The 22,977-nt window shown below is 41.7% G+C and overlaps 1 protein-coding gene across 1 annotated transcript in view; it reads left to right on the top strand.

Annotated features, from left to right (window-relative positions):
• Positions 1–22,977, top strand: part of LOC144532834 (attractin-like protein 1) — a 287,336-nt gene that overhangs the window by 83,030 nt on the left and 181,329 nt on the right. Inside the window, exons 16-20 of the mRNA XM_078273772.1 lie at positions 3,222–3,409; positions 7,923–8,136; positions 8,439–8,630; positions 21,538–21,786; positions 22,082–22,219. Of these exons, the coding sequence (XP_078129898.1) occupies positions 3,222–3,409; positions 7,923–8,136; positions 8,439–8,630; positions 21,538–21,786; positions 22,082–22,219 (981 nt within the window). The remainder of the gene's footprint in view (positions 1–3,221; positions 3,410–7,922; positions 8,137–8,438; positions 8,631–21,537; positions 21,787–22,081; positions 22,220–22,977) is intronic.

Raw genomic sequence — 22,977 nt, 5'->3', positions numbered from 1 at the left:
TACACCTAAGAAAAAACGCAGCCGCACAAATATCAGTCTTAATGACCTCAACACCTCAAGAATTAGAGGAGAGCGACTAGGCAAGGTATGATTTTTGTTTTCTTGTATATTGGTTTTGTTTTCCTCGAAACCGCAGAGGGTGGGGGGTGGGAGAGGGTTTTGGTTCTTGTTTGATTGTATTTGTTTGTTCTCTATGTTGTATGTTCAAAACTTGCATACGGGCCTGAGGCACGTATAAACACAGTTAAAGTTCCAGTTTATATCTTCACATGAGTCCAGAATAATCCCCAGCCATGCTTCCTGATGCATTGTTTGGCTTTTTGATCCTGTTGATCTTCCTACAAAAGGCAATGTTTGGTCCGGGTCAAGTATTCGCCTGTGCAGCTTTGCAGCCCTAATGTAAATGAAAGATATTTAACGATGTCCCATTCCTATTTTTGTGTTTAGCAGAGATGCTCCCAAGCATTATCGTGAGCCAAGCAGTTCTCACTACGAACTCGTAAAATACGGACGTTTGGGTAGTGGCTGTCAGCGTCAGATACGACTCAAAAAGCGCCCATCAGCTGGGTGTAGAACGCACCGGGGAGAGCAGCAGCTACACGGCATTTGAAGATGATGTAGCATTAAGAGCGACTACGGTATAGCGAGTAGTATGAAAGCCGAAAAGCTGCATAGGTAAGTTATTTGGTGGGGTGGATGGATCAAACAACACAGGACTTTCACCTAGGAGACCGGGGATCATGTCCCGTGTGTCACGTTTCCTAATCCCAACCGTCCCCGTTCTTCTCTTCCCTAAACTCAACCGTCCCCACTCTTGTTCCGTGTGTCATGGAAACGTAAGCCCACCCACGACTTTTTCCTTAACCTGTGTCAAAAGTGACGCCAATAGTCCCTCGACCCAGCGTGCTTAGATAAAGCGCATCGGATATGACGCTAAAGGAGACTTTTAGCGTCAATAACAACGGCAAAGGCACCTGACCAAGCGTCCCGCACGTGACGTTACGTGAACACATAGTGCCACATACTGTATTCTCTTTGCAGACTTCATATTGGTTTATTAAAAAAATACTGGGGACATCAATATGCGTCGAAACAAGTGGTGAAACGGCTTAACATTTTACATCCTTTGATATGATATTTTTGTTTAACGTTAATATAATTTGACATAATTAGTCAGCTCTGCTGCTTATGTTCTGACTTTCTTATCACGGCACACAGCAAAGTAGTTTATTTGCTTGTAACATGCAGGAACAGTATCTGCTAGTTTGGCAGTAGATTTCCCTTGCAATATATCTAGTAGTGGAGTGGAATAAAAAAAAAAACAACATTCTATGTTTCAGCTACCGAGCATCAGACGACATTTGTATAAAGTTGAAACTTGCTCAACTTTCTCATGTCGAACGCACCATCGAGTCTTTGACTCTCTGTGTTTTGGCAGCTGGTGCCAGCATGCGTATTGTGGTTCAGTTTAATGAGTGGCATACTGACCCTTCTCCAGTCTTTGCATTTGTGAACAGTAACAGTGCCATTTAGGACAGGGCCTTCCAAAGGGTCACTGGTCACACTGATGAAATTAGTATGCCTTTGTGTGTGTGTTTCTGAGTCCATTAGGCAAGAAACAAAGCTTCTGTGATTTTCTGTGACGTTACATTTGAAACTAGCTCCACCACCATGGCAGCTGTGGCCTTTTCTTTAGACACCATGTTATGACTAATTATGCTAAATGGCCTGACTTGTTTGTCTCTGCTTTTACACAAAGGCTGTAACCTAATCTATCTATTTATTTTTGTACTCCTCCTTTTTTTTACCCATTCATATGTTTTTCTGCTCTTGGTTTTGGTTGATTATTGCCCATTATTGCTTAGGGGAAGAAAAAAAATAATAAAGAAAGCAGGTATTTTCTTTTCTGCAGCATGAAAGGGTTGGTGATGGAAGCCATTATGGGCCTGTGAATGTAATCAGTCCTGGCGTCCAAAATAAACAGCGGTGTTCAGTGGAGGCAGAATGGCTTTTTCTTCCCTTTCATCCTGATTAATTGAATGGACTCTACTATTATAGTCTCAAGAAGCTACCAAGTGACCCTGATCACAATAATGAGAGCGTATATGCATTTTTTATAGGTGAGTTTGTCAGTCACCATGGATATTGTCTTTTCTTTATTGCATGTGCAACATATTTCTAAGTCATGGGAATTATTTTTGTCACTGATGAGTACAAAGCAAGAATGTGGTGTTCCGATCTAAAATAACAGCATGAATCAACATCAGCCTCTAAAATCAGTTCAATAAGATGTTATTTATTAACCAAATTAACCAGAAGTATTTTTCTTAAAGCTGTTCAATCATCTGTTGATTCTGGAAGCACAGTTTATTTTCCAGGCCATCACATTAACTTTAAATTCCAGTGTCATTCCCTTATTGTCCACTAGCTGCCCTCAGTGAGTTTCCACTGACTGCCCATCTACCTGCATACCTGCCCTCACTACCTCATTAGTTAGCTGCTAGTCAGTATACCAGCCCTCAACCAGCAACATGCCTCTTTCTGAAAGATTGTCCTCTGCTTGTCTTTGTCAACGGCCTCCCCATGTTTGCCTTTTTGGATTTGGTTGCTGGTTCTGCCTTCTTACCAGTTGATAAATGTAACAGGATAAGTTGCTGCAAACATTAACGTTACAAACTAAGTGTTGGCAAATTAATATTCTAATAATTGTGGCTAACTATCCTGTTTGCATAATGACTTGATATGGTAATAATAGCATGCAAAAACATGAAATACTCCCTGTCGTGATGACATACTACATTTACTGTAACATGCTAATCATCAAGCAAACGTTAGCTGTTAACATACAAAACATTACCAGCTAAAGCTAAACATAATGTTAAAAAGCTAACTAGTCATGCTAGCATGGTAACATGTTAAACATAAGCCAAACATTAACATACTCGGCTATAAACCAAGCATTAGCATAGTCAAGTACTGAAACTGTAGGCATATGTTAAAGTGCTAATGTTTAGCTTGGCTTATAGGTTTATACAACTATAGTCATGCTAACATTAGCATTGTAGCATTCCAATTATAGCTACCAGTAACATTGTGTGAGCGTTTACGGATTACACAGTTGCTAGCAGACTTCATTCTTGTGTTTTTAGTCTGATGACTAATAATTAATGTTAACAGGTGTACTGAAGGTGTGAAGACAGTATGTGTGTGTTTGTGTGCAGGCCAGCTGTGTGGGGAAGGCTGGCACCATGTCGGGGAGGCCTGCCTGAGGATCAACTCCAGCAGTGAGAGCTATGATAACGCCCAGCACTATTGCAAAAACCTGGGAGGAAATATTGCCTCTTTGCTCACAGACAAACAAGTCAATTTTGTTCTGGAAGAGCTACAAAAATACCATCTGCAAGACAAGGTGGGTGGTCTAAAATAAATACATTCATAAATAAAGTAAATGTGACAGGACTACTGCATGCTAAGAGTGTTGGTCAAAACTATCCTTATTTTCCAATCTGGCGTCTCTGCCTTGTACAATTGCTGTGGTTATATTTACACACCATTGTCATTTATGATATAAAAGCCAAACTTAAAATGTGTTTGGTAAGATCCTCCTCACCTCTTACCACAAATACTAATACCATGCATGGTTAGGATAATTTCAAATTCTCACATGCAAATACTTGAAATAGTTACGGATAGGTAACTATTGTTCCTGTTCATATAGGCAATCAATTAATCCCATCCCAGTTCAGCTCCAATGTAAAACAAAATCAACAGCCCCTGTGCAAAAATTCATTCTGAAACTCTGCTGAAGCTAAAGAGGCTTCAATAGTGAGACAAATCAAGTGGATATTCTCCAAAGTTAGTCTTTTTAGTTAGAAATTCCCTCTTTGTGGATCTGTCCCTCTAGACAGCACAGAGGAACCCCGTCTATGGAAGTACAAGGGAATTCATACTGAAATACTAACTTTGGAGATAATCACTGTTGTCTTAAGTCAGGTATGAGTCTGGGTCTCAGAATGCATTTTTTTGAGGAACGTGTCTTGTATCTCTTTCATTTGACTCACATTTGTAAGGTGGTCACCTCAGTGCCAGTATGGAGAGGAGGCGAGTGATTTCAGGAACCAGTAAAAACTAACAGTAGGCCTATATGACATTTAAGCACTGTATTAAGACAGACTTTAAAAAAAAATGCTTTACAGTACCACAATGCATAGGTATAGTCCAATTAAATAGCTGCATCTGAATGTAACTCTAGCTTTCAGCTGGCTTTCATATTTATATACTGCAGAGAATGGAGTACTGTAATGTCTTGCTGATTGATGTTGACAACTGGGCTGATATGGAGTTCATTAAGTGATATCCTGTAAATTATACTGCTTCTGTGACATTGTGATGTATTATAAAATGCCATGACAATGTGTTACTTAGCATCGTAAATATAAAGCCTATAGCACATTGCGCATCACCACGAGCCTGTAAACACAGAGGCTTCAATGAATAAAGAAAATGAAGTACATACTGGCCATTTAAGTACAGTAGGCTACCAAAAATAGTGACATATAACACATTGAACTAAATATGGCCCTGATACAGGCTCTATCTGAACTCCTTGAACATGTCTTTACATCATTAAAACATAAAAATAAATAAATTGTTGGAGAAAAAAAAAAATCAGAGTCATTTAAAAGTTAAATCGTGAACAGGGATGAATCGAGATTGCGATTTTATAACGATTTATCGTGCAGGCCTACCTAGAGGCATGTGTTGTCTCAAGATCATAAAAGTTGAATTATTTAACATGAACGTACATCAACATCTAACCAATGAGAGAACCAGGCAGTGTGGCTTTGTGATGGCATCGACATGTGCATGATAACACGGTTCTGATGTGAAAAGTCATAACTAAGAAATGTTGAAATGATGTTGCAATTTTGCAGAACTCTCTTCCGTCTTTAGGTCATTTGATAGTCACGTTCAGACATGTCAAAAAAATATTTTCACAGCACCACAAAGTTTCCATTTCTCACCAGGATAGTTTCTGATCTAGCTTCAAGGCATACAACATAAACAGAACTAATCCTTCCTAGCCCACCATGAAGCACACACATCAGCTTCATCATCACTTTTCCTTGTCAGCTGTTTGAAAAGAAAACCTGTGACGGGATGTTAATGTTTAATGTATCACACATTCACATGTGGTTCTTTAAACGGCTGCTTTCTCAATGAGCTGTTTACCAAATGAATCACCTCTTAAACAGATTGAGCTGTCCGCATATAATGTTTATGGTGGAAATAGCATTCAAGACCCTGACGTGTGACCACTCACAGACGGACCTTTTGATAAATGTGAGTATTTGAACACTGAGAAAGAAAGAGAACTCCACTTTCTTCCTCTCTGTGTTGTAGGAAAGTGTCTGTTTTTGTAGATTACGTGTTACTTAATTGACCTTTGATGCTTTTAGGTGATCGTGATTTTTAATCTCTCATTGTCTTTCAAATAGCTGAGATCACATCAGCATTCATTTTTTCATTAATTAATTCAAATGTTTGCTGCTAGAATTACTTCTCTCAATTAGTAAATGCTGTGCATCTGAAGAGTTTCTGCTTTCATAGCAATTACATTATTCCGCAGAAGGTTTTATTTAGGATCCGCTTTCATGTAAAACACGTTTATTGTTCAGAGTTGCAAGCTGTGTGGCTTCTCTTGGCAAGGGGAGACTGCTTCTTAGTTTCTACACTACGTGGACCCCAACGTAGTTGTTCATTTTAGTATAATTATGCAGTTTCTTTGCTCAAACATCAAGTTTTGTTACTATTGTGCTTATTTTTAATTCTTCAACAATTCTAGGACACTGTCTGTGTGAACCGCATACAATTAGGGTATATTATTGTCCTTTATTTCTTTTAAAACAAAACTACAACAGATTAGAAGATACTAGGGGTGTGTGGCCGGGTTAGCTCAGTTGGTAGGGCAGGTGCACATGTATAGAGGTTTACTCCTCAGCGCTGCGGCCGTGGGTTTGACTCCGACCTGCGGCCCTTTGCTGCATGTCATCCCCCCTCTCTCTCCCCTCTCATTTCTTCAGCTGTCCTGTGGAAATAAAGGCCTAAAAAGCACCCCAAAAAAATCTTAAAAAAAAAAAAATAGAAGATACTAGGGGTGTAAGAAAAAATCGATTCACTTGAATATCGCAATATTTTATTTTGCAATACTGTATCAATTTTCAAAAAGGCAATATCAAATTTTTTTTTTTACATTAAAAACCATTCATGTAAGACAGTGGTTCATGTTTATGTTGTGTTTAAACCCCCTAGCGCTAGATGGCTATGCTGAGACGCACCACTAGCGTCCTTGCCTAGCAGTGCCTGACTTTTTGCTAGAAGCTAACAACGTAGCTATGGCTAAACGTTGGCCTGCTTTAGCATATAAACATTAGCTCACTAAGAACCTGGGAACCACAATCCCAAACTGGCAGTTTGATTTTCAGTGTACGGAATTGTTTACCTAAAGTAAACGTCTTTGACTTTTATGAACATCATGTCTTTTTTTAAATATTAGTTTTTCTAAAAATATACTTTCAAAAAATCCCAATATATCGTCTCACGCACAGTATCGAAATATATTGCAATATATTGAATCGTGACCCATGTATCGCGATACGTATCGTATCGCCAGATTCTTGCCAATACACAGCCCTAGAAGATACAAATAGTACTGTAGGCTATCTGAGGTTTATCAGGATCATTGCTGTTTACCATTTGGTCTTTTAGCAACTCTGGCTGTTCTGCAGCGTTAATCATTGCATTTCCTCTCCATTTTATTATTCGTTTTGTTACTGGAAGGATAGTTTTAAAGTGAGTTTTATCACGTTTGTCTCCGAAATGTGTTGCACTCTGTATTTCTGCGATTCCTCTCAGGTTGATCTCACCTCTAAACTTCTCTGTATATAACATTTCCATACTGACTCTTCTCCTCTGATGTTATATTTCAATCAGGAGAGACTTTGTTGCAGATATGCAAGATTGATTTGTACGTTACATATGCAAAATATGAATCGTACATAGTCTTTGGAGATTAGACTCCCATCGTATAAAATGTATATTTTTTAAAGGGTTAGAAAAACCCAGACATATCCCCCAGTGGTGTCTAGACACTGGTGGTGGCAGTGAAAGGGCACGAAGGGAGCGGTCAGCCGGAAGAAGACCGAGAGTGCCGTGGGTGAAGATGCCTGGAGGTGGAAGGGGAGGAGGAGGGTCGCACTCTTGCCTGAAATGACAACTGACGCAGAGGAGAGATTTTAAACATGGATGTCATGCTGTGATTGGCTTGTGAAATACGTGGCCGATTCTGATTGGTTTAACTGAAGAGTGACTCCCTCGAAAACAGTTTGATCAGTTTAGGAGAGACGTGATCAAGTTATTGAAGTCTCCCTGAAAGAATTTACGCTGAGCTACATTAGAGTACAATAAACACGGTTAAAGCCTTTTCTCCTTGGGAACCGGGAGTCCAAAAAGCATTGTGGGAAAAGTGAACCTAGATTTTACAGATACTTTGACTGTTTACACCAGTAAGTAACACCGAACGAAAACCTTTTACATTGAAAAATGACGCTCGGCCTCTTCATTTTAGAGGAAATGGTGGAAAAAAGTTGCAGAAGCAGCTTTTTCTGGCTGAGATATCAGACGGACGGTGTATATTAGGACAGTTTATCACTTTGTTTTTTTTACTTCACCTTCTACAATGTTTCTTAATATGTATGGTGTTCATCCATTAAGTGATTGGAAATTCTTAAATTTACAATCAAATATCAAAGAAAATGTAAATCAGGTATAACACATGCCATCCTTGGTCAGCACATGTGACATCTAATATCTGTCTCCTTCTTTCTCTCTTTCTCGCACCACTGTCCCCCTCCCCCCCGCAGACTTTATCTCCCTGGGTTGGCTTGAGGAAGATCAACGTGTCGTATTGGGGCTGGGAGGACGCGTCGCCCTTCACCAACACCAGCTTGCGATGGTTACCCGCAGAGCCCAGCGACTCGGGCTTCTGTGCGTACCTGGAGCAGGCGCCGGTGGCTGGTCTTAAAGCCAACCCCTGCACGGCCACCACCGACGGCCTGATCTGTGAAAAACCTGCCGGTGAGAACCTCTATCTCAGGCTATATTGAGCTCTAAACTTAATTCTTCAGTAAATAACCTCAAAGAGCTTCTATTATGCTTTTATTGGGATTTAGTGTGTTATATAGTTTATTTGTGTATGTAATAGATGTATAAGACAAAATACAAAAACCACATTTCACTCCAAATGGAGCTTTCTCATTGATTGAGAAAGCCAGCACAGTTTTTCATATGTGCTGCCCGTTGGTGCTGCCTGAGCAAACATAATCTCCCATCCAACTATCTAAACCTTTCTTTCTTTCTCAATTTGTGTCGTTGCTCAGGGAGTCCACAGAGTCAAAGTGCTCGTCCCTGCAGGACGCCCTGCTCTCTGCGCACCAGCTGCGCCAACTGCACCAGCCAGGTCATGGAGTGCATGTGGTGCAGCAGTACGCAGCGCTGTGTCGACTCCTCGGCCTACGTCATCTCCTTCCCCTACGGACAGTGTCTGGAGTGGCAGACCCAGGACTGTGCTGGTGAGACAGGGAGAGTCTTAACAGGGTTTTTTTTTTTTCTGAATTAACATTGTAGAACATGCAAAACATTAATTTACTGTAATATGATGCTCTATGTAGTAGAAACTACAAGTCTAAAAGAAGCTGTCAGACACTATCTGGACCAGCTACAGGGACCCATAGACATTTAACACACATGACATTAAGTTCTTTTCTGTTATGATATTGTTTTTGACGGCGGAGCTAGAAATCCCAAGCACAAGCCACAGGGGGGACAGGAGGCAGGAGTATGGTTTGAAGGAATATTTTTTACAAACTTAAATATTGCGAGCAGGGAGTGAACTACATCCAAAAGGTGGGGAACGGAAGTTGGGAATCCTGAAACGGGGTAGCCAGGAGTAATGCGTGCCAGGGTGGAGTCCAGCAATGAGCCCACGGAGCGGACGGAATCAGTGTGATCAACGTTCTGGCAACATGAGTGTGGTCTTTGTAGGCAGGCTTGGTTGCAGAATAGGAGGCAGCGGTTGAAGCTCCACTCAGGTCAAGCACACCTGACTGCTTGAGTAGTCAGCCACACCCACACACTGAAGCTGTGTTCGAAACCGTTCCCTCATTCACTCACTCACTATTCCCTATTTAGTGTTTATTAAAGGCATACTATGTAACTTTTCCCGCTTTGGTCCCCCTACAGGTTGTCTCATTGGAACTACAGCTCGCGCAGCTGTAGTTCCAATGAGACAACCTGTAGGGGGACCGAAAAAGGAAAAGTTACATAGTATGCCTTTAAATAGTGAACTATATAGGGAATGACCAACGAGATTTCGGGCACTAAACTGAAAATTTCTAAACATCGTTGCGTCAGTACGTAGATGCGCCAGATATTTGATATTTGTGTGACGGAAGCGGGCCCACCATCGTGTAAATAAACCAATTTAAAAAAACCTTCAAAAGCTATGGTCACTGACGTGTCAAACACGGAAAATGCTTATACTTAAACGACTTACATTTATAAATGAAAGCCAAGTCCATTTTTCCTTTTCAGTCCTCGCGGGTGCTTCAGCTTCTTCTTCTCGTCCGGGAAAACACGGCTGTGTTGCATTGTTGTATAAGGGAGTGAAATGTAGGGTACATCCTATGTACACTCAAATTAGCTGTGCATTGTGGGTATTTTATAGAGGACTATGTAGTTAATGAAATTACCAGCTGAGAATTTGAAACCCCACTACAAAATGGCGAACACACTATATAGTGCACTATTATTATTATATATTAGTGATGGGGAACGGTCTCGGACACACACTGAGAGAGAGGGAAAGGTCAAGCAGAGGCCATGACATATTTCATCTTTTACGGAAGATTTTAGTACTCTTTCTTTTCTGAACGTATTCGCATATGACCTAGAAAGGGACATGCACAACCTTTTGGAGTTGGTCACCAAAAAAAGCCGTAGTGCTTTGATCTGACAGAAGTCAAATGGACTGTATCAACTAACTAACTTCCGTTTGTTGCAAAGGACAGGCAACTAACTTTGCTACTGAAAGTCTGGAAAGTATTTGTAGTGTAATCACAGCAAAGATTGTTCAACAAAAGGGAAAAAAAAGTGCAAAAAACAATAATGTTTTTAGGCTAAATATGCAGAGGTGAGATGTAAGATGTGTTACCTTTGTGTCATTTTAATATGATGTAATGACGGGACAGAAACAGTTGGATGAGAAACCATAGAGGTCAAAATGTGTGTGTGTATATATATATATATATATTCAGAGCACCCTCACTGAAACGTCCAGCAACCCCAAAGCACCAGTAAAAGAACATCTCTGGTGCCCGGCGCGATGTATAACTTTAGATTCGGTGATCCATTCATTCACATTTCTGTAAAATACATGTTCACTGTAATGCTCTTCTACAAGACAGAGATAAGAGTAAAGTTCTGACTCACCCACTGTGGCCTGGCTGTGCGATCCCCTGGTCTAATGTCATGTACAGCAGGGTGACGTTATAAGCATCCTCAGCAGCAATCACAGCCGTGGTCAGATCACCTTCCTCCGCCCGCTTTTCTTCGTCCCCGTTGGTGACAAGTTCACCATATCTCTCAGTCTCATTTACAGATTTTGATAAAGTCTCCACACCTTGACGTTTAGGGAGTAAAAAACTATCCTTTGCTAGCGTTAGACTCACTTCTCTAATCCTAACGGCTCCAAATATTGAGCTGTTCAATGTGTGCTGCACCCTTTGGCCAAATACGATCACCTGTGGTTTTTTAGCCTAAAAATAATCGGTTTGTTTTATTAATGTATTTATTCATTTTTCAAATAATACTATTTACACATTAACGATTTTTTTATTTATTTATAAATCAACCACAGCAATTTCTTGGGGGTCCTCTGACCTATGATGATGCGACCAGAGTACGCTGTGTGAACATGGAGTCATCATAGACTCCTATCGATCCCCTTCTTATCAGCAGTCAGGACACACACATGCACACACACACACACACACACACACACACACACACACTGACTGACACAAACACACACTCCAACACCTCTCCCGCAGCTACAGGGCAGGAAATCGATCATCTGCAATGACGCGACTGACTCAAGATGAAGTCCTCGCTGCTGTCTCTTAACATTCCTCTCATATTAACACCTCCCGGGGGATGCTGTAGGTTTTTCAGATTTCCCACTGCGTCTCTGTGTTGTGCCGTTTGTATTCATAGATGTTTGCAGGAATGTTTGTCTAGGCTCAACCACCATTGTGTTACCTCATTCGGCGATAGATGGTGACTTACCAGACATTTATTTAAATGAAAATCTTCCAGGTAATGACTTTAATGATTGTGCGTTTAACAAGTAGCCATGGGTAGATAAGTAATTTAGACAGAAGTAACTTAACGGAAGGAAGTGAAGCTTGTTTTTAATCATTTTCATTGATCTTTTGTTTGGAAAAGTTAAGGTCAAGTTCAGGCATTATTTCATTCTGTTGTTCAACAAGTTCCTGGTAGAAAAAAAAGAAATCAAACTGTCAAAGTTTTTCCCCGAGGCCGAACTTTCTATTGGTGTTTTCTGTCTTTTGTTAGACAAATAGTCAATTTGTGGCAAAGTGTTCTCATTTCTGAGATTTTAAGAGACGGCTTCAAAAAAGTTTGAAGATCTTTTTTTATTGAGCGACTGGTAATTATTATTCCCTGCTGGTGACAGCAGTCTGAGTGCAGACAGCTCTCCAGCCTACTGTTAGCAAGCCAAGATTGTTTTCCCCTTTTCTATTTTAGCTTCAGCGCTGACATAACGGAACCTCCCCAACACCCCCCCATCTCCTTTTCTCTTCTATTATTCACATCTCTGTTTGGTGGCAGAAGGTGTGTAGGAGGCTTTTTTTTCTGCTACTTTTTACCTTTTGTTGCTCAAAGTATGGCGTATCAAATACTATTTATTATACTTGCTTCAAATTCTCAGGTATAGCACAGTGTTGTGCATTGTTGTGCTCTTTAACAGTCCATCAGTCTTTGCATCGTGTTCCATACTTGCTGCTTCACTTCTCTTGTTTCTGGATTAATCATGCCTTGTATTGACCAGGCCTGCAGGCTTCAACTGTAGCTACTTTCACAAAAAAAACCAAAAAAAAACTATTGCTCCTGTCTGTGGATCCAATTTGAACTGGGTCATTTCTTAATCGGATACATTTGGCCCAGGGCTTTGGGTATCATTCGCAGTTTTCATGTTGGCGGGAAGCTCACACTGCACACTCCTTTACACTCTTGAAATAATTAGCTCCAGTTTTGCCCCAGCAGTCACATTTGGAAGTTTTGGGAGCTCCTTCGAAAGCTAGCCCATTTTTCAATCCCAGCCTAATTGTTTTGTACTTTATAAAATGGAGTTTCTTTGGCTTATGTGACAGTTTTGAGCTCCACTGTGTGTTTTTTGTTCAGCCTCTCACCTCTCTGCCTCTAGCATCTGATCCCTAAAGGTGTTACACCTGCAGCTACGTGGCAGTGACTATGGCAACTGTAAACTAGTCTGCAAGTTAAACTTTTCATTCTCAGTGTCATCACAGCACTCGTCGGGTCAACGCCTCTCTGCATAGCTTGTAAGTAGGGCTGCACGATATTAGGAAAATATCTAATTGTGATTATTTAGACTGACATTGCGATATGAGTCACGATATTGGAGGGAATGATCATTTTTGTATCATTATTCTCATTGTCATTGAAAAATATTTAAAAAAAAATGATTGAAGTGTGATTTTTGCGAGGATCTGTACCAAACAAAGATTTTTTCCTGTAGTCTGTAGGATATGATTTGTAGGCCGGGACGTCTCTGCAGCACCACGATACTTTATTTTAGAATGGTTTGACACATATTTTGCCTTTAAGCCACTGGGGGCGCCCACGTTCAGACTCTTTACATGCATGTATGCTATGTTTGTACCGCTGGCATTTGATTTTTCATTGTTGTTCAGTAAAGATATAGAAATGTACAGAAAGACCTGGCTTTCACAAACGACCGCTTTTGGGGATGGAGAACCACAGAAATGATAATTATCGCTCTAAACTCGTAACAGCAACCCCTGTAGCAGCTCATTGGCCTAACATTTTATTTAATAATTTAATTTTTTTTACATTATTCATACTTTATTGATCCCCAGGGAGGAAATTACATTTTTTTCACTCTGTTGTTCGAACACACTACACACAGGCCTGAAGTACACACACATGCTCAGGTCATATATAGGCTTTGGGCCGGTATGATAACCTTCAGCAACGATATCACGATTTCAGGGTATTACGGTATTGCAGTTACAGCTATAAATGTGTTATTTTTGAAATGTCTGGGTAAAAAACAACTTTTTTTTCTCCATTGAACACAGTGTATTTTATTTTGAAACACACTGCACACTGGCAGGGAGAGGGATTTCTAAACTGCACTTTCTGTCCTTGTAGACTTAGAAATGGTATGACAGAAAATTGTAGTCGTTTTGAAACTGTGACTTTTTCAAACGGCTGTATACCTTGAAACCGGTGCATACGTGCACATGTATAGATGTCGGAGTGAGGGGGGGCTGACTGCTAGACAGACGCCCCCAGTTGGGGGTTTGGTGCCTTGCTCAAGAGGCAGTGCCCGGGAGGTGAACTGGCATCTCCAGCTACCAGTCCACACCCCGTACTCTGGCACCAGCGACCCTCCGGTTACCAACCCAACTCCCCACGGACCGAGCTACTGCCACCCAGGGTCTGTAAACAACCCCCAAGCATCTCCAAAGCTAAAAGTCAGCACTTTAACCTGACACTTACTTATTCCAGTCCGATATGCTGCAGTACAGAGATAAAACATGTCACAGACCAAACGAGTTTAAAACTTGCAACTACTTGCAACTCACCGGTCGGCAACGTTCTAACCCCTGCCAGTTTACACCAGTGTGACAAGGCTGTGTATCATCTCCATAGCTGTCAACGGCTCTCTGCCTTTGCCACCGGGTTACAACAGTTTAAAGAATATGTGGATTTCAGTATACAGAAGTTTATATTATATTCATCACTCAGCGTGTGTATTTTGTCTAGACAGGTGACAATAACAGGTTGACAATTACAGTTGAACATAGGTTTCAAATGACTCTCTTTCTCACACACGCACACACACACACACACACACACACACACACACACACGCATGACAGATGATGATAGTTACGTTGTTGTAGCTGATATTGGTTTTGCTGCACAGTGAAATAGGCTTATTATAAATACAGAAGATTGTGTGTGTGTGTGTTTTTCTGACACATGACGTCTGTCTGCTGAAGGAGAAGGCAGCTTTTGGCTCCTATACTTGATGTATTAAGCATGGGGGCTCACATATCTGTATGCTACTGGCTTCAGCGATGCTAACTGTCAAGTACTGTAGGAGCAAATGGATTACACAAGATGAAGCCAGTTGATACGTGCTTTGCAGGGACAGCGAATATCAAACCCGGTGTGAAGAACGGAATGTGGCACCGAGATGATTGTGCCAAGAGAATTTTTGATAAGATGAAAATTCCCCCAGCGGGAACAAGCAATCCTTCTTTGCTGCAACAAGATAGCCTAAGTTCCTCAAATCATTTGACATCTACTGTGGTTAGGTATCCTCCAGGTTATTTCTGTCAATCAAGACAACTAATATATCCTGATTTTAATAGAGTCATATATATTGGGAAGGTTTTGGAAAGGAACACAAAATAGAAATATGGACTTTTTTTCTGTTTATATATATATATATATGTGTATGTGGTGGATGTTTGCTGTATAGCAGCCAACGTTGGAGGAATGTTGTGATTAATGTTGTGATTAATGTTTGTTGTTGACAGAACTTTAAAAGCATTAGGGCTCTCAGTCTCCCAGTGACGACGGCAACTTGTGAAAGTTTTTAGCGAGTGATGTTTTGTGGCTGCGATGCAAACGCACGTCTTTCCGGATTTGACCTAGTTACCACATTTATGTTCGTTCTCTTTCACAGAAAGTTGATGGAAACCCTTCAGATACGGTGTTCCCCGACTTTGACCTACAATATTAGGAGTTGATCTGCATATCAACTTCATGTTGTATAGTTCTGTACATCAAAGCCTTGTTCTTTAAATCTTAACCAGCATGGCTGTAGTCTTGTTTTTAATCTGTTGACTTTTCACTTTCCATCTTAAAATGCCTCACAAATGAATTAGCGTTCTCCTTTATACACACGTATGATTTACCTTCCCTGACTCATAATTAATAATAATAATAATGTATACTTTATTAATCCCACAAGGGGAAATTACAATGTTTTCACCCTGTTGTTATTACACACAGGTAGTAGATATACATGCACTAATGGAGAGATGTCGGAGTGAGGGGGCTGCCCATGGAAAGGCGCCCCGAGCAGTTGGGGGTTCGGTGCCTTGCTCAAGAGCACCTTGGCAGTGCCCAGGAGGTGAACTGGCACCTCTTCAGCTACCAGTCCACCACCATACTATGGGGACTTGAACCAGCAACCCTCCAGTTCTCAGCCCAACTCCCTACTGACTGAGCTACTGCCACCCCATTCAATTGCAGTAAAGTGCAGTAAATGGAAATTATGCCTCTTCGCTCGCTCAGTGGTGTTTTAAGCCCCCAACGTCGACTTCCAGGCAGCGCTGCGTCCGTCGACTTCAAGGCAGCTAACCCTAACCCTAACCATTGCCTAATCCTAGTGCCTTCCAGGCAGCGCTGCCTGGAAGACGATGTCGGGGGCTTAAAACACCAAACACCTCTTCGCTCACCCCGTTAGTACAGAGTGTTTACTTTGCTGCAGCGCTGTGTTTTCGCAAACACAGAGAATATTCACCCTTTTTGCAAGAAATTAGAGGAACGTTAACATTTAAGCAGTTTGAGGTGCATAAATCATTGTCCCTGTTTTTATCCACAAAGGACCAAAAATATGGGTTTGTCTTTGGACCAGGATCAGATTACATGTTTGGTTTTTTTAATCATGAAAAGTGTTCTCCGCCCTCATGAGAAATACAGGCACCATCCAAAAGGACATTTCCCCTGGAAATTGCCTGGAGCTGTTATTTCATGCAATAGCACAAAAGGCACTGGTAAATTTCTGGTGCTGTTAACTAAAACTAAAGCCTTGTAAACCCTGCAGGCACACACTCGAATGTAACACGTTTCCCTCATATCCTCATCCACCCCCAGTTCACAAGACTACATGAGGCAATAACCTCTCTTAATTATTTTCCATGTGGAACACAGATGAAGCCGGATAGCTGCAAATGCTATTCAAAATAGGCTCACGCATGGAGAACATAGCAGGTAAATTATATTATCTACACAAACCGCAGTTATGTAAGTGGCCATCTAAGGAGTTAACATTTTCTATCTCTGCAGGATTTGGGCTCTGACGTGTGTATGAGCTGCTTTTACTCGTGTCATGTAGTGTCCTCCGGGCCCCTTTCATCATATTTGTGGCATTGAGGCAGAAGCCTGTGTTTCGTTGATTTGCCGCCACTGATTTTGACATGTCACATCACAAATGAATTGCAGTCAAGAGCTGCAAATGCACCTTGCAATGTGTGTTTAGGGAGGCAGTCTGTTTGCAGAGATAAACGCTGTACTCATGTACACTCTCTGGCCTGACTCTTTTCATCTGTCTTAAGGCAGCTACACACCGGGCCGATAATCGGCCGTCTGACAGTCTGGCGAGGTCGGTGACTCGAGTCTGGTCGGTGTGTTCCGTGCCGTCGTCCGTCCGAGGGACTGTCGGCCTTCATTTTGGCCGACCTGACGTGTTCAGTTGGAGACAGGGCAGTCCGGACTCACCCGGAAACGTCGAGCGGAATGAGTATGACTAGAGTCTCTCAAAATCTGACGAAAATCTTTTAAACTGACCTTTGTTGATCTGAAATGAAGACAGATTCAGCAACTGCATGGCCTATTTCTCGCTTAAAATGTTTTCAGAAACACGTTTCAGTGAACTATTTCAGTGCAAAATGAGATCGTATTCTGAACAAGCCGCCATGACAGTCTGGCTTTGAATTACCGGAGAAAACAAACCCACGTGACGCGTTCGTCCAATCAGCTGCCGGGTTTCATTTTTGGGCGACAATACAGATTAGCGCCGCCTGCTGTTATGGAGACGTATTACGTCTCATCGCTTTGGTGTGTTCCGAGGCACTTTTTTTTACTAACTCGGGGAAACTGATCAGCCCAACTGCCTTGTCTGCCAACGGACTGAGCCACATGTATGTTTAGATGATGATGTAACTTCTCGCTCAATGGTGTTTTAAGCCCCCAACGTCTCCTTCCAGGCAGCGCTGCGACCGTTGACTTCAAGGCACCTAACCTAAACCTTAACCCTAACCATAACCATAACCATAACCATTGCCTAGTCCTAGTCTCCTTCCAGGCAGCGCTGCTTGGAAGGAGACGTTGGGGCCTTAAAACACCGATAAACTAACTTCTTCTCCTGTCTCTCCATAAGGGTGACGCGTGTCCCGCTTTATGCAGGACCGCACAGCATTTTTCTTTATCCTTTGTCCCACGCCTTACGAGACTCTTAATTTCGTTTTTTTTTCAACCTGGACCCTATTTTCTTATATTTTCGTGTGTAAGTGATGGAACAACAATCTTGAAATTGGTCTAGTATTAAGCGTGAAACCCTATTGGGCAAATGTGCATTGTCAATTTGATTCACTAAAAGTGCTTTTTTTTTGCCACTGAAAGGCTTCTCTACAGAGGTAGGCCTTTTTAAAACCTCTTTAAGACCTTTCTGTTTAACCAGAAACAGCTCTGAGGTCGCTAACGCTAAACCCACCAGAGTCAATTTAAAAAACAATACTTTTAGAGTATATAGAGCCAACATTATTAACATTTTAGACTATCTTTCAGCATTGGTAGTCTTGGTAGTCGGTTGTCCCACATTTGGTTGGAATCTGGTAATCTTACTCTCAATGCAGACTCCTAAAACTCCTGAACTGTATAAATGTGTTAACAACTGTTCAAACAGTGCAGAGTGTAAATGGGGTTCATGTTAAGGGGAGAACTGTTAAGTAAGTGCCTTTTGAGCATCGCTCGATCATAACGAGCGAGGCAAAAATTGTGCTGCCACTGCAAGTCTAATAACCTGACCTGGAGGGACACAAAATGGCTGCCACAAAATGGCTGCATATTGAACCTATTAAATCAAAGACAAGTAATCTATTTTGTGTTATTAAAATGTGAAGGTTTGGCACATGAAAAGTGTTGGGTTTACAAAGAGCGGCTACCAATTTCCTGCAACTTGAATCATATTTGAAAATGATAAACAGGCCTGGTATGTTTATTGGATATTAAAAAGGCTCTGGGGTATATAAATATGTGCTTTTCTAGCAGAAGAAACCCTATGGTGTGGAGGATTACGGATACTCTGTTGAGTCTTTGAACTATTGACTCAAGTGAAGATCCAGTGTTTTCAGAGGAGGAATAAAAGAATTAAAAACTGGAGGGAGGAACACAGTAGGGGAGAGATGAATAGAGGAGATGAAGAAAAAGTAGGGTCCCATTCCATTTCATTTATGCCCAAAGTGTGTTAAAGTCATCCAGAAGAAACGCAAATTAAATCAAAATGACAGGAAATGAGGGAGACGAGGGTATAGTGGTGAAGAAAGCAGCGCTGGAAGAGCACAAGAGGGGAATATGGCTTAGGGAATAAACAGAAAAAAAGATCCAAAAGAGCAGGATAAAAATGTGGCAGAGAGGAGATAAAGAGTGAATCTGAGAGAGCGAGAGAAGAAGTTTGTAATTATAAAGGGGCAGAGAGAACAAATGAATCAGCATTGCTACAGTTGAATAATGCAATGAGGGAGCCTGCAAACACACATGCGGAGGACGGTTGTTTCCAGCAGAGCTAGCCAGCAGGGAGAAAGAGATCCATGTTCAGCTAGAACATCTGTGGCTTATGGAAATGGCTCGTGTTCAAAAGAGCAGCAACTTGTGGTGAGAAATGCTAATTTGACTTGACGCTGCATTTGAATCGCTTCGCCGGGCTAAAAGAAACAACACCTCGGATAACTCCTCTCAACCTTTTGGTTTCCCGCGGCGCCCCAAGATACCCACAGAGTTTTACCTTTCTCTCTTTCTCTGCGAGCATGTGTGTATTCCCACCCTCGCTTTGTAGACTAAGGCTATGTTTAGACGGAAACGACCTGAAGAGAAAACACAAAAGTGGCGTTCTCACTTTTTATTCCACGTTTAGACGAGCGTTTTGGGGGGCAAATCTGCAAAATTCGATGTAGTATGCACACCAGGCGGCTAGGTGGTAGTGTGAAGCACTGCCACACAACACCACCAAGTTTGCGCGCCTGCGTAGAACCTTCCTTCTACTTCTCTCCCTAGTAGCGCGAAACCAAAACTTGGCGACGCGAACAACAAAAGCTGACAATTTTGTCTGGAGAGACGAGGAGGTGGAGTTATTGCTCCAAACAACCTTAGATTACAAAGGCACAACAGGGCGTGGACTGGGAGTCCTGCCAGTCAAAATATATAGACATATGGACCGAATGTCTTCAGCAGTATCCTGTACCTAGAGGGACGTCATATCCACACGAGAAAGACGCTGTCTGTAAAAGTCAGATGTCATCAAAGCTGAAAGCCAACCGGACGTACAGGCAGGCTGTGGATACCCAATGGCAGCGTGGCCGTGGGCGAGTAATCACTCTATATTTTGATTTATGTAACGTGAGCAGACTTTTGCGTTTTTACCCTTTAGACGGTAACGCGACGGTGGAGCGTTTTTAAGATTTCCACTCTGGAGGGTGGTTTCACTTTTTTGCGTTTTTAAGGCCCTGTTTCCATGATGACGCTCACGGGTGAAAACGACAAAAAAAAAAAATTAGGCTCCTGTTATCTAAAAGATTTTCAATACATGTAATGGCTCAATATTTAATGATTTCGACAATGTGGATAAGGTTGTTATAGTTCGATGACCATATGTAGGCTATTCATTTGAGCCCGAGTAGGCTACAACTTTGTGGATGAAGAGAAAGAGAGAGAGAGCGCGAGAGCGAGTGGCAGCGGGCAGAGGAGGGTCTGCTTCACCCTCCTCTGCCCGCTGCCTCTTGCTCTCAAGCAGCGGCTGAAGGGCTGCGAGGCTCAGGATATTGGTAGTGCTCCCGTGGGTGCTGTGCTGGGACTTGTCACGGTTGACTGTGCCATCAGACAAACATGCAACTCCACCTCCTCGTCTGTCCAGACAAAATTGTCAGCTTTTGTCGTTCGCTTCGCCATGTTTTGGTTTGGCGCTACTAAGGAGAGAAGTAGAAGGAAGGTTCTACGTATGTGGCCTTGGTGGTGTTGTGTGGCAGTGCCACCTAGCTGCCTGGCGTGCATACTACATCGAATTTCACACACTTTTGTGTCACCATATGCACGCAGATTTCCCCCCCAAAACTCGTCTAAACGCAGAATAAAAAGTGAGAACGCAACGCCACTTTTGCGTTTTCTCTTCAGATCGTTTCCGTCTAAACATAGCCTAAGCCCCAAAAACATATAAAATATTTTTATAGAAAAATATTTTGTCGTTTTCACCCGCGAGTGCTGTCGTGTAAACAAGGCCTCAAATTTATCATGACAGGAAGATGAGTTGATGCTGAAAACGAGCATAACAAGCTGTAGCATTAACTTTGGAAGGCCGGCTTCTTCCACTTGATTCCTTATTCTTGTCACTTATCGCCACATTCAGTGAACAAAAAGGGCTTCAATATGGCGATTTTGTATTGAATGCCATACCATTAAGTGTCATTTTTAATTTGCACCAGTGAAGTGTTTTTGAATGTCACATCCACTTTTATGAATACAAATGCATTTTCTCAACACATGGAAAGCTGTGGGAAACAAAAGTCATTCTCTTTCTAAATGTTGAGGGTCAGAAGTATAGTAGAAGAGGAAGGTAGATTATATCACTGGACCTGTTTATTGGGTTTATGCTTAGCTCAAAGCTGTTTGGATTAACTATAGTACAGTCTGAAGGACAGACGGTGGTCAGAATAGGCCTTAAAGATGCTTTACTTCCGTGTGTTAAGATATTGTAGAAATACAGATATAGCTTCTGTTTTAATGTATTTGCATACATTTAGTTTTATTATTTATTGTCACATACATGTATATGCACAGCACAACGTAGTGAGACTCAGACTCCACATTTAACCCATCTTATCAGCAACTGTTGCAGCTAAAAAAAAAAGGTCTGAGTGATGCATTTAAGGTCAATTTTTGTCATTCTGTTCAATTACCATACCTGCAAACTAGTCACTTTATACTCCAGTAAAATGCTATCAGTTTGTATTTCCATTTGTGAACAAAACCGGAAACCTAATCAGACGTTTCCTCCCTTCACTTTAAAAACAGTTGAACTCTCTTCTGATTCCTTATCTCCTCTCCTGTCTCACATCCCTTCTCCAGCCCAGAACTGTTCCGGTCTGAGGACATGTGACGAGTGTTTGGAGAGGACGGAGTGCGGCTGGTGCGGTGATCCCAGTAACACCGGCAGGGGTGTCTGCATGGAGGGGTCCTACCGAGGCCCTCTGAAGCCCGCAGTCGCCAGGGCCGGGCCCCGAGACCGAGACAGACTACGAGACAGGGACATGGTGCTGGATCAGAGCCTCTGCTCGTCTGATAGAGGCTACAACTGGGCCTTCATCCAATGTCCCGGTGAGTGAACCACATTATGTCACCCGCAGTTGAATAAAAATGAATAGTTTCTCTTTGTCTGGGGTTTTCTGTCTGCACCTCTCAACAGAAAACTGAACGTACAGTGGCACTCATAAGTTGATGAACCCATGCTAAAGTTGACTAAAAAGAGGAATAAAAAAAATCCCATCCCATCCCCCCCCCCCTTGGCAAATCGCACCCTGATAATAATCCTAATGAAGGTATAGGATTTATTGCACTGGTCCTACCTTATAAACTAGAGTGTGTCTTGTGTTTGTGTGTAATTTCCACGCAGCGTGTCAGTGTAATGGCCACAGCAGGTGTGTGAACGGCAGCGTGTGCGAGCACTGTGGGAACCTGACAGCGGGGATGCACTGCCAGAGCTGCATGCCCGGTTACTATGGCGACCCCACCAACGGAGGAAAGTGCACCGGTGAGTGCAGAGGTCACGAGGCTTTACCTTGTGCTTCTTTTTTGTCGTGATCTGCAAAATGTGTCTGCAATTTGAGTCCTTAACGTTAACCCTTTTTTAAAACAAGTAAAAAAAAAAATAAAAAAAAATCCGCAGTCTGAATTTTCTTTTCTACTGCAACAATGTGTATTTTTTTAAAATAGAGGTACTGAGGCCCTCATTTAAAAAAGGGCCGCAACTAACGATTATTTCCTTGTTGATTAATCTGTCCCTTATTTTCTCCGTTAATCGATTAGTTGTTTGGTCTATAAAATATTAAAGAAAAGTGGTGAAAAAAAACTTAAAGCTATTCAGTTTACTGTCACAGAGGAGTAAAGAAACTAGAAAATATTCACATTTAGGAAGCTGGAATCAGAGAATTGCTCATAAAAGAGAAATTCTCAAACCGATTAATCGGTTATCAAAATAGTTGGCGATTAATTTAATAGTGGACAACTAATCGATTAATCGATTTAATCTTTGCAGCCCTAGTTGATTTCTCTGAGAAACAAGTTTGCTGTAAGAAAAAAAAAAGTTTCTAGAGCTCAATTATAGACAGAAGTAACTCAAGTTAAAGATTTCTCCAGTGTGTTTCAGTGAATCCCTCCATTCTAAGCCACGTGTCGCCTTCACTTCTTGCTCTGATTTGCTTATGAAGAAATAATGAGCCATTAAAAGCATGTATAAACTTCCACAGGCAGTCTGCAACACTGCAATAGACACAGCCGACCTGATGGGGG

Source organism: Sander vitreus, chromosome 17, assembly GCF_031162955.1.
Source record: "Sander vitreus isolate 19-12246 chromosome 17, sanVit1, whole genome shotgun sequence".
In the NCBI taxonomy this organism is placed as follows: Eukaryota; Metazoa; Chordata; class Actinopteri; order Perciformes; family Percidae; genus Sander; species Sander vitreus.
Note: the sequence above shows the minus strand (reverse complement) of the source record. Positions and strands in the feature narration are given on the sequence as shown.